The sequence below is a fragment of the Macrotis lagotis genome, chromosome X (assembly GCF_037893015.1).
Source record: "Macrotis lagotis isolate mMagLag1 chromosome X, bilby.v1.9.chrom.fasta, whole genome shotgun sequence".
NCBI lineage: Eukaryota > Metazoa > Chordata > Mammalia > Peramelemorphia > Peramelidae > Macrotis > Macrotis lagotis.
This window is the reverse complement of record NC_133666.1, coordinates 355,283,955-355,300,106: the sequence shown is the minus strand read 5'-3', so window position 1 is coordinate 355,300,106 and position 16,152 is coordinate 355,283,955. Positions and strand designations below refer to the sequence as shown.

The window sequence follows — 16,152 nt, the reverse complement described above, 5'->3', positions numbered from 1 at the left end:
AGGGAATTGTTTTCTTGGTAAGATTTTTGTACCTCTTCTTTCTTCAGTCTCTCATTTCTTTTCACATTTTATCTTCTCTCACTTTCTTCAGAGACCATTCCTCTGAGACACCCATAGGTGCAAGTCTCTCCTTAGCCTGTCCTGGATCTATAACTAGTACCTGGGTAGAGGACAACAGAACTGCAAGATGGCACAAGTTCTTGTGCTCTGATCTAATTCTGGATTCCCCTGGTATATATTCCTGCCCTAATGATTCTTGCTCTGGGCTCTTTTGTGTACTCTAGGCCAGCTCTGTCACAAGTATCTGATGACTTCTCTTTTTGTCTATCTAAGCAGACCTGGGCTGGGGAAAAAAGACCCACTGACTTTTTCTTTCATTTTGGTCAGAATTTAGGCTGGTGTATTCCCTAAATCTTTGTGGAAGAGTTTGATGGGAGGAGTTACTCTGTACTTCTTCCAAAACTTGACTCCCTAGAATAGATCTCCCTATCTCCATCCCCCTTTTTCCAATATATTCTTCCCATGCTATTAGAATTACCATCCTAAGATACAGATATGACTATGTCACTTCCCTGTTTAAAAATCTTAAATGGGGGCAGCTAGGTGGCACAGTGGATAGAGCACCAGCCCTGGAGTCAGGAGTACCTGAGTTCAAATCTGGCCTCAGACACTTATTAATTACCTACCTGTGTGGCCTTGGGCAAGCCACTTAACCCCACTGCCTAGCAAAAACTAAAAAAAAAAAATCTATGATGTATATTCCATAATTAATAAATTGTCAAAGAATATGAACAGGTAGTTTTCAGATGAAGAAATTAAAATGAAGAAATTAAAACTATTAAGTAATCATTTGAAAAAATACTCTAAATTATTATTGATTAGAGAAATGCAAATTAAAGCAACTCTGAGGTACTATGAGAGATACTTCATGATCCTGTGGATTTACTATCTCATACTTATCAGATTGACCATAGACTAGAAAAGGAAAATGATAAATGTTGCAGGGGATGTGAGAAAACTATGACATCAATACATGTTGATGGAATTATGAACTGATCCAACCATTCTGGAGAAAAAGGGCAAATAAACTATGTATACTCTTTGATCCAGCAATTACCACTACTAGGTCTGTATCCCAGAGAGATAAAAAAAAAAAGGAAAAGGAGCCACATGTACATAGATATTTATAGCAGCTCTTCTTGTTGTGGCAAAGAATTGGAAATTGAGGGGATGCCCATCAATTGGGGAATGGCTGAATAACTTGTTCTGTCAGAAGTCATGAGCAGGGAGATTAAAAAAAATCTGGAAAGACTTACATGAACTGATGCTGCATGAAGTGAGTTAGAACCAAGAGAACGTTGTGTAATACAAAAGCAATTGTGTGATGATTGACTTAATTCTTCTCAACCATACAGTAATCAGGGACAATTTCAAAAGCCTTGTGATAGAAAATGACATCTACATCCAAAGAAAGTCTGAATGTAGACCAAAATATGCTATTTTTTATTTTTTAAAAAAATTTCGGGGCGGAGCCAAGATGGCAACAAGAGAGGATTGTCTCTTAGGCGCTCTCTCATAAAACTTATAAACTATGGACTCTTAACTAAATTTTTGAGAGACAGAACTCACAGAGGGATCCAGTGAGGCAGTTCTACTCAAGCTAACCTGTATCCCAGGGAGCACTGGGCACAACTTGGGAGAACAGCAGGGGACCTCTGCCAAAGGGAGCACGTGAAGTCCAGCCCTCAGGGCACACAGTGAGCAAGATGGCACAAGTTCCTGTGCTCTGATCTAATTCTGGATTCCCCTGGTATATATTCCTGCCCTAATGATTCTTGCTCTGGGCTCTTTTGTGTACTCTAGGCCAGCTCTGTCACAAGTATCTGATGACTTCTCTTTTTGTTTATCTAAGCAGTCCAGATCCAGAAAACAGAAGCAGGCAGAGCCAGTAAGCAGAGTCCCCAGGGCATAAGCATGCTGAGCCTAGGGAGGGAGCAGAGAGAGACTGCTGAGTTCTGTCTTCTTCCCTTGGAACAGGACGCTGGGGTTCTGACCACATTCAGATCCTGATCGCAGTCTAGGCCCCCCCATAGAACAGCAGGGTTCTTCCCCCCAGCCCTGTGGCAGAGGGAGGCGCTTATGTTCATTCACAGACCAGGAGGGAAGACAGAGCTTCACACACTGAGATCCTTGTGAGTGTCCCAAAAGCTCATGAAGCACCCCAAAACCAGGCTTAGGCTGGGAAAATGAGCAAGCAGAGAAATAAGAGGAAGACCATTGAGAAATATTTTGCCTATGAGCCCAAGAAGGGTTAAAAACACTCAGTCTGAAGATGAGGAAGCACAAGCTCCCACATCTAAAGACTCCAAGAAAAATAGAAATTGGGCTCAGGCTATGACAGAGCTCAAAAAAGACTTTGAAAATCAAATGAGGGAGATAGAAGAAAAATTGGGAAAAGAAATGAGAGAGATGCAGGAAAAACATGAAAATGAAGTCAGCAGCTTAGTCAAGGAGATCCAAAAGAATGCTGAAGAAAATAGCATGCTAAAAACCAGCTTAGGCCAAATGGATAAAACAGTTCAAAAAGTTATTGATGAGAAGAATGTTTTAAAAAGCAGAATTGACCAGATGTAAAAAGAGATAAGAAAGCTCTCTGAGGAAAATAAATCCTTCAAACAAAAAAATAGAACTCAGGGAGATTGCTGAATTTGTGAGAAATCAGGACTCAATACTTCAAAACCAAAAGAATGAAAAATTAGAAGAAAATGTGAAACCTCTCATTGAAAAACAACTGATTTAGGAAAGCTAATTTAAAAATTATTGGAATACCTGAAAGTCATGATCAGGAAAAGAGCCTTGACATCATTTTCAAAGAATTATTACAGGAAAATTGCCTTGATATCCTGAAGCAGAGGGCAAAATAGAAATGGAGAGAATTCACCGATCTTCCTGAGAAAGAGATCCAAAAAAACAACCCCCAGGAATATTATAGACAAGTTCCAGAACTCCCAAGTCAAAGAGAAAATATTACAAGCAGCCAGAAGGATACAATTCAAATACTGTGGAGCTGCAATCAGGATTTCACAGGACTTAGCAGTAACTACATTAGAAGCTCATAGGGCTTGGAATATAATATACTGGAAGGCAAAAGAGCTTAGAATGCAACCGAGAATCAACTACCCAGCAAAACTGAACATCCTCTTCCAGGGAAAAAGATGGACTTTCAGTGAACCAGGGAAATTTCAAATGTTCTGTTGGAATGGCCAGAGCTGAACAGAAGGTTTGATCTTCAAATATAGGACTCAGGTGAAGCATGGAGATTGGAGGAGTAGGGGAAAATATGAGGGACTTAATGATGATGAACTGCATGTATTCCTGTATAGAAAAATGACACTGATAATACTCATGAACCTTCTCAGTTAACAGAGCAGGTAGAAGGAGCTTTTATAGTTGAAGCACAGGAGAAAGCTGAATTCGAAGATAAAATATGGTGTAAAAATGGAGTCAGTAGGAAAAAGGGAAATGTAATGGGAGAAAAAAAGGAGAGAGGGAATAGGCCAAGATATTTCACGTAGTAAGATTTTTCTTTGTTACAATGAGCTATTGCAATGATATGGAGGGGGGGAAGGCTAGGGGGAATGAGGGAATCTTCGCTCTCATCAGAGGTGGCTAGGAGAGGAAACAGCATATATACTCAATGGGGTATAGACATCTGGAGTAAGAAGGAGAGACAGTGAGGGACAGGGGGAAGGGGGGGATGTGAGTGATGGAGGAGAGGGTGTACCATGAGGGGAGAGTGATCAGATATAACACATTTTTTTTTTTTTTTACTTCTTGCAAGGGGCTGGGATTGGATGGCCTGTCTGGGACCATAGGGCAGGGTGGATGCTGGGTAAGCAGTGGTATGTGGGCTCAGGGCCTCTTGGCCCCAGGGCCAGAGATCTGTCTGCTGTGCTATTCAGCTATCCTACAGCAGAGACAGAGTGAAAGGAGAGAGAAAATATAGTACATGGTAGTGGAGAAATATGAAAGGAGGGAGTGGCGATCAGCAATGGCAAGGGTGGAAAAATATGGAAGTAAATTTTTTGATGGACTTATAAAGAATGTGATCCACCTGTGATAGAACTGATGGTGTTGGAACCCAGATTGAAGCGCATTTTTTTATTATTATTATTTTTGGGGGATGCAGGGCAAATGGGGGCTGGGTGGCCTGCCTGGGGCCACATAGCAGGGTGATCTTTGAGTGTCTGAGGCCGGATTTGGACCCAGGTGCTCTGGGCTCAAGGGCCAATCCTCTGTCCACCTCCCAGCCACCCCTACTATTATTACTATTTTATTTTATTTTGGGTCTTTTTTTTTCTTTTTTTTGGTTTTTTCAGGGTAGTGGGGTTGGGGTGGCTTGCATGTCACACGGCTGGGTGATTGTTGGGTGTACAGAGCTGTATATGGGCTCAGGTGCTCGTGACTCTAGGGCTGGTGCTCTGTCCAATGCACCACCTACATACCTATAATTATTACTATTATGTTTTAATTTTAATTTTAATTTTTTTCTCTCCCCTTTATCGCTCAAGCAAGTCTATATTTTTTGGGGGGAGTGGGTATTTTGTTTACTCTTAAACAAGAATATTTTATTAATGTATAAAAAATTATTTGTACTAAATAAGAATAAATATTAAAAAAATTTCATTTATTTGTTTTTCCAGCTTCATGCAATGGTAGATTTTACCCATCTCTTTTTTTCAACAAGATTTTGAGTGTTTTTCTCCCTCCTGTCTCTGTTACCCCAACAGAAAGCAATCTGATACAAGCTCTATATTTATAACCATATAAAACATAGATTGATAATTGAACATGTTGTGAGAGAAGAATCAGATTCAAATGGAAGAAAATATTGGAGAGAAAAAGATAATACATAAAGACAACTTTTAAATTTGAAGATAGTAAGCTTTGATCCTCATTCAAACTCCACAGTTCCTTCTCTGGATATGGGTGGTATTTTAAAGTCTTTTAAAATTGTCTTTGATTATTGTGCTGCTAAAATGAACAAGTCCATCATAATTGATCATTTCCCATGTTAATGTGTATAGTGTTGTTCTGGTTCTGCTCATTTCTCTGAGAATCGGCTCATGCAAGTCTTTCCAAACTTTTGAAGTCCTGTCCCTTTATGCTTTCTTTTACAGCAATAGTGTTGATCACATACATACTCCACAGTTTGTTTAACCATTCCCTAACTAATGAGCATCTCCTTAATTTCCAATTCTTTGCCAGTACATTTTTACCCTTTTTCATGATCTCTTCAAGATACAGACCCAGTAGTATTGCTAGATCAAAGGATATCAAAGCATATTATTTTCACTTAAAAATTTTTTGTTTCTTTTCTTATTCAAATTTTTTTTCCTTTTTGTTCTGATTCTTCTTTCACAACATGACTAATATGGAAATCATGTACAACTGATACAAGATAATTTGCTGTCTTGGAGAGAGAGGGGAAAAGAAAGGAGGGAGAGAGAAAAAATTGTTACTCCATGTCTTAACAAAATGAATGTTGAAAACTATTTTTACATGTAATTAGAAAAAATCAAAAAAATTGTGACTTAATTATGGATACAGCCTCCATTGATAGACTTTACCTTAGTAGGGGATTGCATCCTGTTCATTGGATAGAGTGCTCGGCCTGGAATCAAGAAGACGAGTTCAAATGTGGCCTTAGATACTTAGTAGCTGTGTGACCCTGAGTTTGCCTGAGTTTATTTACTCTTATATAAATGAACTGGAAGAGGAAATGGCAAACCACTGAAGTGTTTACCAAGAAAACTCCTCTTGGAATTATGAAGAGTCAGATTCCTTTGAAAGACTGAACAGCAATAATAATATCTTAGTGGATATTATTTGTTAAATGCTGAGGCTAAAGCATTTAAAATGGTGACTAACTTTTTGGTAATGAGCCTTTTTTTATTTATCTTGATTAGCATTTAGATGAGAGACATACAACCCATTTTCAGAGTTGTATCTTTTTTATGTGGTTAGAGAACCAGATAAGAGTTTTTATTGACTAGCTTTACTTTACAGACTTATTCATCATAATGAGAGAAGTGTGCCATTTTTCTTGATATGATTATGCCATATTTCTTATATGATCAGTCAGTAACCATGTGATATTAGTAATACATAGGAAATAGGGATTGCCATGTGTGCCCCTTGCCCCCAAAACAAAACGGAATATTGGTTGCAGCTTGGACAATTGGAGATTAGATGTGATCTTGCTCTATTTTCTTCTCCCAAATAAGTCAGCAGTGTGAAAAAGTGGGTATCCAGGAATGTGAAGGAATAACGATAGAAGTGGGGTTAGATTTTCCCAGTCATTGTTTGTTGAGAGAGAGAGACTGAAAGATACAAGAAGTATTATGAAGACACTTGCTTATTATGTTGGTGATCTGTGCTGTGTCCGTGAAATGCTGTTTATGGGTGGCAGATTCTTGTTCCCATAGTCCCTCTTAGGCAAGTGAGTTTATATTCCTGGGCTTTACATCCTGGTCTGTGTGAGTCTGGGGAATGGAGGCCTCTGGAGAGGGATTCCATTGCTTTTTGTCAGTAGGTACTAGGAGGTTAATTGGTGATATATCTGTGCTGATCAAAACAGGAATTAGACTTTGATGTTGTGTGAACCAAAGTATATTTAAATTGTGTCTTTTTGAAACTTTGCCTTCCAAAGTAGAGATTAGCAACCAGGAGAAGAGTTAGTCTCTATTATATAGTTAATGCTAGAGAATGTAAAGGGATTTTGCTTGTTTTTTGCCTTCCACTTAAAGTAGATGAAGAGAAAATGCTATGGAAACTTCAAAGTGCTACCCTGTAAGTATGAATAGCTGTAGTGATAAACATTTTCAGATAGGATGAGAGAAATGAACCTAAAAGGGAAAAAAAGTAGGAAATCGTCTCTGAGGAGGCAGTGATTTTGTAACATCATTTGTCCTATTTAAAACTAATTATAGTGGAGCTGTTTATTTTGGAGAGTGAGAGTAATTTTTCCTTCTTTCTTTAGAGCAAGGCAAAAAAAAAAAAAGCCACTAAGGAAGAGTCAGGGAAACGAAAACAGCCAGGTACTCCTCGATTCTAGCATAGTAGGGGGTTGTTGTGTTACAAGAGAAGATAGTGTTGCAAATAGGCCACTGGAGGGCATCTGAGAGCCAGGGACAGGTGTTGGGCCTTCCTGGAGTAGCTCCCCATATGAAAAAGGAGTTCAGGTTCAGATCTGGTTCTTAGAAATCAAAGGACAGAATAGGGCTGTAATCCAGAAAGAGAAAGCCATGTCAAAGCTTTTTGAAAACACTAAGGTATGGTAGGGGGAAGACCAGGATATATTCAGGAGTCACAGGTTAAATCGACAACCAGTCAGGAACAGAGACATTACTAGAGAGCTTGAAAACAGCCAGAGCCAGGGCCACTGTCCAGACCTGAGGTCAGCATGGTTGTCATGTTCAGTTTACAGGGAATGGAGTTAAAGCAATGTGATCAAGAAAAATTGTTCTAAGAAGATCTAAAGCAGTAGTAGGAGTTTGACAACTTGGCAACTGGAATTTAAAGGACTTTTAACCTAAATTTAGTGGCATAAACTGAAAGATCACAAATACTTGTTGGGTTGGATTGAAGTGTCCCCACCTACCTTTCTAGCTTTATCTCCTTGCTATTTCCCTCCATGTACCATATATTCCAGGCCAACTATTTTATTTTATTTTATTTTTTTAGATTTTGACAAGGCAAATGGGGTTAAGTGGCTTGCCCAAGGCCACACAGCTAGGTAATTATTAAGTGTCTGAGACTGGATTTGAACCCAGGTACTCCTGACTCCAGGGCCTGTGCTTTATATCCACTGCACTACCTAGCCGCCCCTCGCAGGCCAACTATTACTTAAGTATATCTTATTCTTTTCATACTCCATTCTTTTCGTACTCCATTCATTCTCCATTCCTTCTGACATTTCTTTCTCACCACCTCCTCAACTCTGCCTCTTTTACTTCATATTGATCTTTAAGATCTAGCTTTAATATCATTTAATTCTAGCTGTAATCTTGGGGCTGAGTATTTAAATTCTTTGGGACTCAGTTTTCTCATCTGTAAAAAGCAAAGGTTGTGCTAGATAATCTCCAAGATTCCTTTCCTATTTCAAATCTATGATCCTACTATTTTGTGGTATGTATGCCCTGGACCCTCTCTAAGATTGGGGACCCTTTCTCAGATTTCAAAGGGGCCACTCTGAGAAGTTAGGGGTCTTTTATCCAGTTTATAAGCTTGAACCCTCGTTGGCTGTTTTTTTCTTATTTTTAGGGGGTTCCAGTAGCATCACAAATTCACTTATTCACTTAATTAATATCAGGTAACTTTTACAAAGCATATTTACTTTGAAGATATATTTAGGAAAAATGTACACTGTTTCACCTACACCTCTAGGATATATATCCCCCTCTATAGCTACTTAAGTCTGGTGGATAGACTTACAAAATTTAGCACAGTTCCTACATGGCATTGTCTCACCAAATTCTTATTATAGGTATGTCACTAACAAATGAGTCTTTTGTCTGGGCTGGGATCCTAGAGGTCACTCCTGAAGATTACTCCTTGTTCCTACTGAAGCTGTCCTGACCAGCAGTTCTGTCTTGAAATTCTAGAACATTAGAATACCCTACACATATCCCTTGAACTTACAAAGTTGAGGAGGTTCCACTCAGTTCATCTAGAATGGAAAACAAACATGGAAGCCAAGAACCAAAGCCCATTTCTTGGGGGCCTCAGAGAGGATGAAGGCCTAGAGCGACTCACATTAACTCTCCTTCTAGGTGTCTTGAGAGGAAGGCATTGACTTACCCTAGAAATAAATGAACTAAATAGCTAAAGCTGACTCAAGCATTTTTGATGGCACTTACAGTTCTGGCTATGCAGCCAGTTTAAAAACAAAACCTCCTAATCACATGTTTAGTCATCTGGAACCATTTGCAAAATGTAAATGTGCTTCATATTCTCTACTAGGGATTTATGCTTCCCAGGACTCTGTATTGGTAGATGCATCAACTGATCAAACCAAATGGGGTTATTTGTGCCGGATCCTCATTAAAATTTTTCCTTCCAAGCTGCTTTTCCCCCTCCAGTGTTATCACTTGGATTCTGCATGTGTCTCTCTTGTTGCCGTGCCACATTCTTATTTGTCAGTTTCTTAAGGTCAGAAAATGTATCTTGTCATCGATTTATGGCCCCCTCCCCCAGATGTGGCACTTGATCTTGTTGGGACCTGAAGCTTTCTGAACCTCATCGTCTTCATTTGTAAAATTAGGGAGTTGGACTGATCTTGAAACCTAAAGTGATGTTGACTATGATTCTAATGTTGCAGACTTTTGGGTGACTAGAAGGAAGGGACTTTTGGAAGACAGTGAGCTTTGGGGAAAAAAATGAGTTTTGTTTTGAACATGTTGAATTTGAGATGCCTGGGGTGTCTAGGGTAGGAAACCATAGATCACCAGTTCATTTCTAATTTTTAGTTTTAGGGATTTGACAAGGTCCTACAGTTCTTTTGTGACAGAGTCAGGACTTGAATACCAAACCTTCCTGACTCTCAAGATCTTCTTTCTGTGCACTGTCCCTGCTGCCTTTCTTATACATAGTTCAGTTTCTGGAGATGAAAAGACAGATAAGTGAAATAATCTCTGCCTTCAGAGAACTTACTACATTCTATTGGAAAAACAACATGTAACTATATACGTATGTATGTATAAAATAATGCAATGTGAGGGAAAAGAAACCACCAGAAATTGAGTGTAGCACTAAAAGTGGTGGTTGAGTTGAATCTTGAAGGTTAATTGTGCTTTTAAGAGGTTGTATGAGGAGAAATCAGGTATGTGGGACATCTAGTACAGCTTCCTAAAGATGGATAATGGAGATACTCTTATGAGAAATAGTAATAAAGATAGATTAAGGCCAGATTGTATAGTGTTTTCAAAAGCTGAACAAAAGACTTTACCTTTGATCTTAGAGATAATAAGGAGCCACTGGAGTTTATTGAAGAGGAGAATGAGTGACATGGTCAGATCTATGTTGTAGAGGAACAATTGGAGTGGGGAGTCATGGAGGCTGCTAGTTAGAAGACTATTATAATAGCCTCAGTGTGAGTTGATTTGGGCTTGAACTAGAGTGGTGGCAGCATGATTTTAGAAATAAGTAAACTCATGGAAGCTGATGTGGTCGCTAGGTGAGGGAGTCTAGAGAAAGAAGAAGAAGGAATACTTAGAGATAGGGGTGTGAATCAGAGAAGGAAAATGAGGAGTGATCAGGTGGGGGTAGAAGAAAAACCAAGGGAGAGCAGTGCTACAAAGTCCTAGAGAATGGAGAGCAGCCAGAAGGCAGAAGGGTGGTTAGCTGTCTCAAATACTCAGAGGTCCTGTCCAGGTCAGGACAGGAACTGAGAAAAGGACATCAGATTTGGCAATTAAATTCATAAACATTTGTCAGAATAGGGAAGAGGGAAGTGATAGACTAAATTCAGAAGACTTGTGTTTGAATTGCAGCTCTGTTCTTCTCCCTATGTGACTTTGGGCATATGATTTAACTTTTTGGAGACTGAAGTTCCTTCTCCATAAAATGAGGAGAGTGTTCTATAGATGATTTCTGAAGTTTCTGTCAACTCTAAATTCTGTACTAAATATGTCCTTATAACAAGAGGGTTGGAGAATGTTTTGGTTAGGAAAAGATAAACCAATAGGGAAATTGTTTTAACAAATAATCATCACAACTAGTATCTAGCAATTATTAAGAATTCCTGTATCTCTGGGCTTCTAAGCCAAGGATTTTTGACTTGGAGTTCATAACTTGTTTTAAAAAATATTTTGATAACTATTTTGATATAATCTCCTGCATTTTACTTTATACATTTAAAAACATTATTCTGAGGACGGGGATCTATAAGCTTCATTAGACTGTTCAGGAGGGTCCATGCTACAACAAAGGTTTATGTACCCTTTCTCTAACCCTATTAGAATTTGTTATGTCTAACTCATTGAGAATTGTGCTTGTAATTTAGATCACACTAGAGATAAACTTTCTAACCAAATTAGGGTTTTATAGTAGAGAATTCAGCATAAAATTTGGAGTAGTTTTGTATTTTGGAGCCAAGCAAAATTTTCTTTGACATATTGTATAAATATTGACCACACAATAGTAATGTTGTGACTTTGGGATGATAACTAAAAGAACTTTAAGACTCTTAAGTTGAAATTGCAATAATTATTCATTTTTTAATATTTTAGGTTTCTTGCACTGACACCGTGGAGAGTGTATCACCTGATTTCAGTCATAATACTTGGGCGTGTAATTTTGCAGATAATAAAAGATATGGTATTATCTAGAATGAAAGGTAAGGAAACTTTTAACTTAATTACTTCCTTAATTCTCAAGAAATTTTTCTCTAGGACTTAACCTTCCTATGTCTTTGTCATGGAATCAGTAGAACATAATTATTGTCCATCCCATTGTGGTTTCATATCATGGAATTAGTAGAATATACCTAACATCCATCCCTTTGTGGTTTCACTGATAGCTGATGGCCCTATTAGATATTGGCAAGGAGATTAGTTGTGCTTTATAATTTACTATTTTTGTAGTTCAGGAGGTCAGTTGTTTTTTAATATCTTTTTTCCTTTCCAAAGTGAACCTCTAATGAGTATAACAGTTAAATATATATTTTACCCATTTGAAAAAACTAGTACTCTCACTACATCTCTCTGTGTTAATGAGCCAACAAATTCTGCCCAAATATGGAGGAACATTTGAATCATGGTTTCAAAATGATTAAGCATTTAAATGGAAGAAATTATCATTTATTAGTTTTAAAAGATTGAGTACAAGCTAGTTAGTGTAAATTAATAGTAAAAAAAAAAAGTAAAATTATTGAGGGACACTGATTTTGACCAATTTTTGAAATGTATTTTTTAATTTAATATTTTAAAATCCTGATTCAAACTTTCTCTGTACTCTGTAAGGCCTACTTGTCAATTTGTAAATGAGCCAACTAGTTTTGATACATAGATATAGACTGTTCTAGGAAGAGAGCTGGGGGTACACTTTGCTGATTATTAAATACCTTTGGTTAATAATTAGGAGAGAATTTGGTTTAGACAGTTTTACTTCATGTTTGTAAAATTGAAAAATTATTGTGGAAAGATTTCCAATTAAAGTATTAAAATTGATTTAGATAGGTTTTTTTATGGTTGAAGGAAAACAGTTCGGAGTCAAAAGCTTATTAGATTTGCATCCTTACCATTTTACTACCTGCTTGAGCTTGGACAAGGGTTTTAATCTTAAGTGTCATTTCCCTCACTTTAAAAGTGAGGGAAACATTTAGAGATGGACAGATCTCCAAGGTCCTTTACATCTCTAAATGTTTCATCCTATAATTACTGCATGAACCATCCATCCTCCACCTTTGACAAAGGATGTTTTTTGGACATGTATTGCTATTCTACCTGATGGCATAGAGCCAACACAGTGCAGAAAAGACATTGGCCTTGAAGCTAGCTTTGATTGAAAGTTCTATTCATTTCCTAAAATGTGTGACTTTAACCTCTTTGGACCTCAGTTTCCTTAATCTGTATGATCAAGAGATTGGAACATATGTTCTCTAAGATCTCTTCTAGCTCTAAATCTTAGGATCTTGATTCACTTAATCCTTCTAAGCACCTTTCCTCTTCTGTAAAATGGGTATAATACTTATACTATCTGTCTTACCGGGGTTATTGTGAAGTTATAAATAGGAATATACCCATAACCAGCTTTCTGAAAAGGCTCTTTACATTAAGTTTAATTTGTACTAAAATACCATTTTATCCATAATTTTCTTAAGCCTCAAAATCAAGCCCTAATCTGTAGCATATGCCAGTTTCTAAGATGTAAATGATAACCTTGAAAATTTAACATTCAATTTTGAAGAGCCCTTACTAGCTGGCTCCAGCAGTATCACTGGCAGGAAATCACTTTGTAACCAAAAAGCACTATATAAATATCTTCATTTATAATGCTACTGCTCTGACGTCAGCTTCAAAGATTAGGTATCTATCACTCATTATATCCAAATCTCTTTTGGATCTATATTTTTACTCTCCATTCTCTTGGATGAGTTATCATTTAAGAAGTTAACAGGTTAAGCTAATATTTTAATTTTCTTTAAAAAAATCTCATTTCTAAACTTTATCTTCTGTTAATATGTGTGCAAATATATTGCACAAATGACTGCATTCCAGATTATCTGCTGAGAGCTAATGATACGTTTTTTTTAATTAAGGAAATTTTTTATGTTCTTGCAATAAAAATTTCAAATATGAAAGTAACATGAACAGTTCTAAATTATGGTAAAGGAGGGACCAAAGAGGACTAAAATGATATACTCTTTATGCTTTGAAAGGTCAATCTTCTGATTTGTGATTAATGGGCCAGAGTATCACATAAGTGAATTCCATTATTTTACTATCTTATATGAGGTAGGCCTTCCTTTTATTTGTTCTATATTGCTTTAAAACTTCAGGACCACCTTTAAGAGTTGACATTCTTAGATTTGATAAATGCCTATCAATTTTTAGTCATATCTTCATGATATGATATATTTCATTTATAATTCCTTTCTGTTTCCAAGTTATAAGTCCTAATTTTTAAAATCTGCCCAGATAGGTTGTAATGCTGTTAGCAGACATTCAGCTTAGTTATTTCAGTCTTTATGTGCAAATATCCCAAGAGCACACAATGTTCCAAGTTCAAACATACAATGGTTTTACACAATGGTAGAATAATGTTTTCTTTTTTTTTGCTTTTGATATTTTTCTTGTTTTTTGTTGTTCCACAAATACAAACATATATAACATTTTATGGGCCTTTTGGATTTGCTGTCTTTAGGGAACAGTTTACTAACTACTTCCTGAGTTAATAACCAAAGTTCACTTTAGTTGGTCAGTTTGCTAACTTTTCTGTAATACTCAAAGATTTTTCTTTGTCATAGATGGACTTGAAGACTTCAGCAAAATAACCCACTAAAAGCCTTTTTTTCCCTTTTGGCCTAATAGAGCAGACCTTTTAAATTCTGAAGCAAAAATAAATGAACCTGGAATCTATTTCAATAGGTAGATGCAAATTAAAATGCCTTCTGTGTTACCAGGAATCAACACTGCAGAGATCTGAAAATGATATTTCTGCTTCTTGAGAAAAGGGAAAGAAATCTTACTAATTCTTGTGCACGTGGCTGTTTTCCAAGTCCTGTTGATGAAGAAAGACATTTTCCTACAAAACTGTCTATAAATATCTAATAGAGTCTGTCTTTAATTAATATGTCTTTGCATGAATCCAAGAAAGAGTCATTTTTAATCAGATACCCTGGCCCATAAACATTAAATTAGAAGATTGATTGACTTTTTTTTTTTTTTTTAGGTTTTTGCAAGGCAAATGGGGTTAAGTGGCTTGCCCAAGGCCACAGCTAGGTAATTATTAAGTGTCTGAGACGGTTTGAACCCAGGTACTCTGACTCCAAGGCCAGTGCTTTATCCACTATACCACCTAGCCACCCCTGATTGACCTTTTAAAGTATAATGTAGCTTCATTTTTATTCTTTGACCCCTTTGCTATATTCCATAATTATTCATGATTCATTCAATTATTCATTGATTCATTTCTGAAAATTTACTTGTAAGAATATAAAAATTATTAGAATATAATTAGAACATAAAAATTATTAGATTTTCTAATTTAATTTTAAACTTTCATTACGGCATAGGAGCAAATGAAGGTAAATATTTTGTCTTATAATTGGTTCTGTATTACAAATTTTTATGGAGTTTTTTTATTTTATTTTTTAAACTGGGGTTGGGGGGGGTAAATGTGGGGGGGGTAGAGAGAAATTGGGAATTCCTTGTGTGAAAAGTTCCTCCATGGTTGCACATAGACAACTCAATTTATAGTCCTAGAAAATTAACTGAAGCACTGACCATGGTCACAAACTTTGTCTCCTAAGCCAGCTTTCTATCCACAAGGCAACTTGAGTTTTCATTTATCTACAAGCACAAAACTTGTATGAGAAGTCAATTCTCAGTTTTTGGAATTTTTAGTTGATTTTTTTTTCAGATTTAAATTTTAAGTTGTTTGGAAATTACTAAACAGAAAAAAAATAGTTAAGGGAAAGTACTAGATTTGAGTTTTGTATTTTATTTTTTATTTCAGGTGCGCAATTGTGGAGGAGCCTCAGTGAAAGGTAGGGGATTTCCTTTTTAATCTGTCTAATATAATAATTAATTTTCAGGTGTGGATTCTAAGGATGAGCACCTAAACCTCAACCATGATTTCTCTTCTCTCTGCATAGTTCAGGGCCTCAGTGACAAGGACACAGTTTCTGTGACCTTGTTCAAAAAATGAAATGTCCTAACAACACAATTGATTTTGGGAACAAAATTATGATGAAGATTGTTCTGAAAAGTAGGTTGCATCTTCAAGTCTTTTCAGTAATTTTTTTGGTAAAGTACTGATCTTCTTCCTGAAAAAAAAGTCTATTCTGATTAGCTACTTAACTTGACTAATTGAGGCTAAATGAGCCAAAATGGCTTAAAACATATGTCTTAAAGATATCTTTATTTGCATTTCTGTCTCCAAAGAATAAAATTTAGATATGTATTTATTCGTTTAAGAAAAAGTAAGGTGGAATTACTCTGGGAAAGAAATATTTCTTGTCGTCCCCCCCCCCCCCCCCCCCGAAGGTGTTTGAGTGAAACTGGGAAAATGTAGAAATGAGTAGTAGTCCACTAATATGGCACTAGGAATTTTCAGTTGGCAATACAGTAATTTCTGACCACATATTTGGATTTATTTTGAGGCTTCTGTTTTAAATCTAGTTATTTGTGCAAATCTATAATAATAAAGCTACTTGAGGGCAGCAACTGTTTCATTTTTATTGTGGTCTTTCCAAACTTCATATGATACTTTATATATCATAGATACTTATAAATGTTTACATTAAGTTGAATGTTGCTAAGATTCCTGAATTGGATATGTACACATATGTTACTTTGCAAAGTGGATATTATGAAAGTCACATGTCATAATTAAGATACCATTTGAAATTTCATAATAGTACATGTT

The 16,152-nt window shown here is 36.6% G+C and overlaps 1 protein-coding gene across 2 annotated transcripts in view; it reads left to right on the top strand.

Annotated features, from left to right (window-relative positions):
• The window catches only part of RETREG1 (reticulophagy regulator 1), a 173,011-nt gene that overhangs the window by 36,160 nt on the left and 120,699 nt on the right, over positions 1-16,152 (top strand). For both annotated transcript variants that reach the window (XM_074207558.1, XM_074207559.1), the window contains 2 exons: positions 11,292-11,398; positions 15,241-15,271. In XM_074207558.1, coding sequence (XP_074063659.1) covers positions 11,292-11,398; positions 15,241-15,271 — 138 coding nt within the window. The remainder of the gene's footprint in view (positions 1-11,291; positions 11,399-15,240; positions 15,272-16,152) is intronic.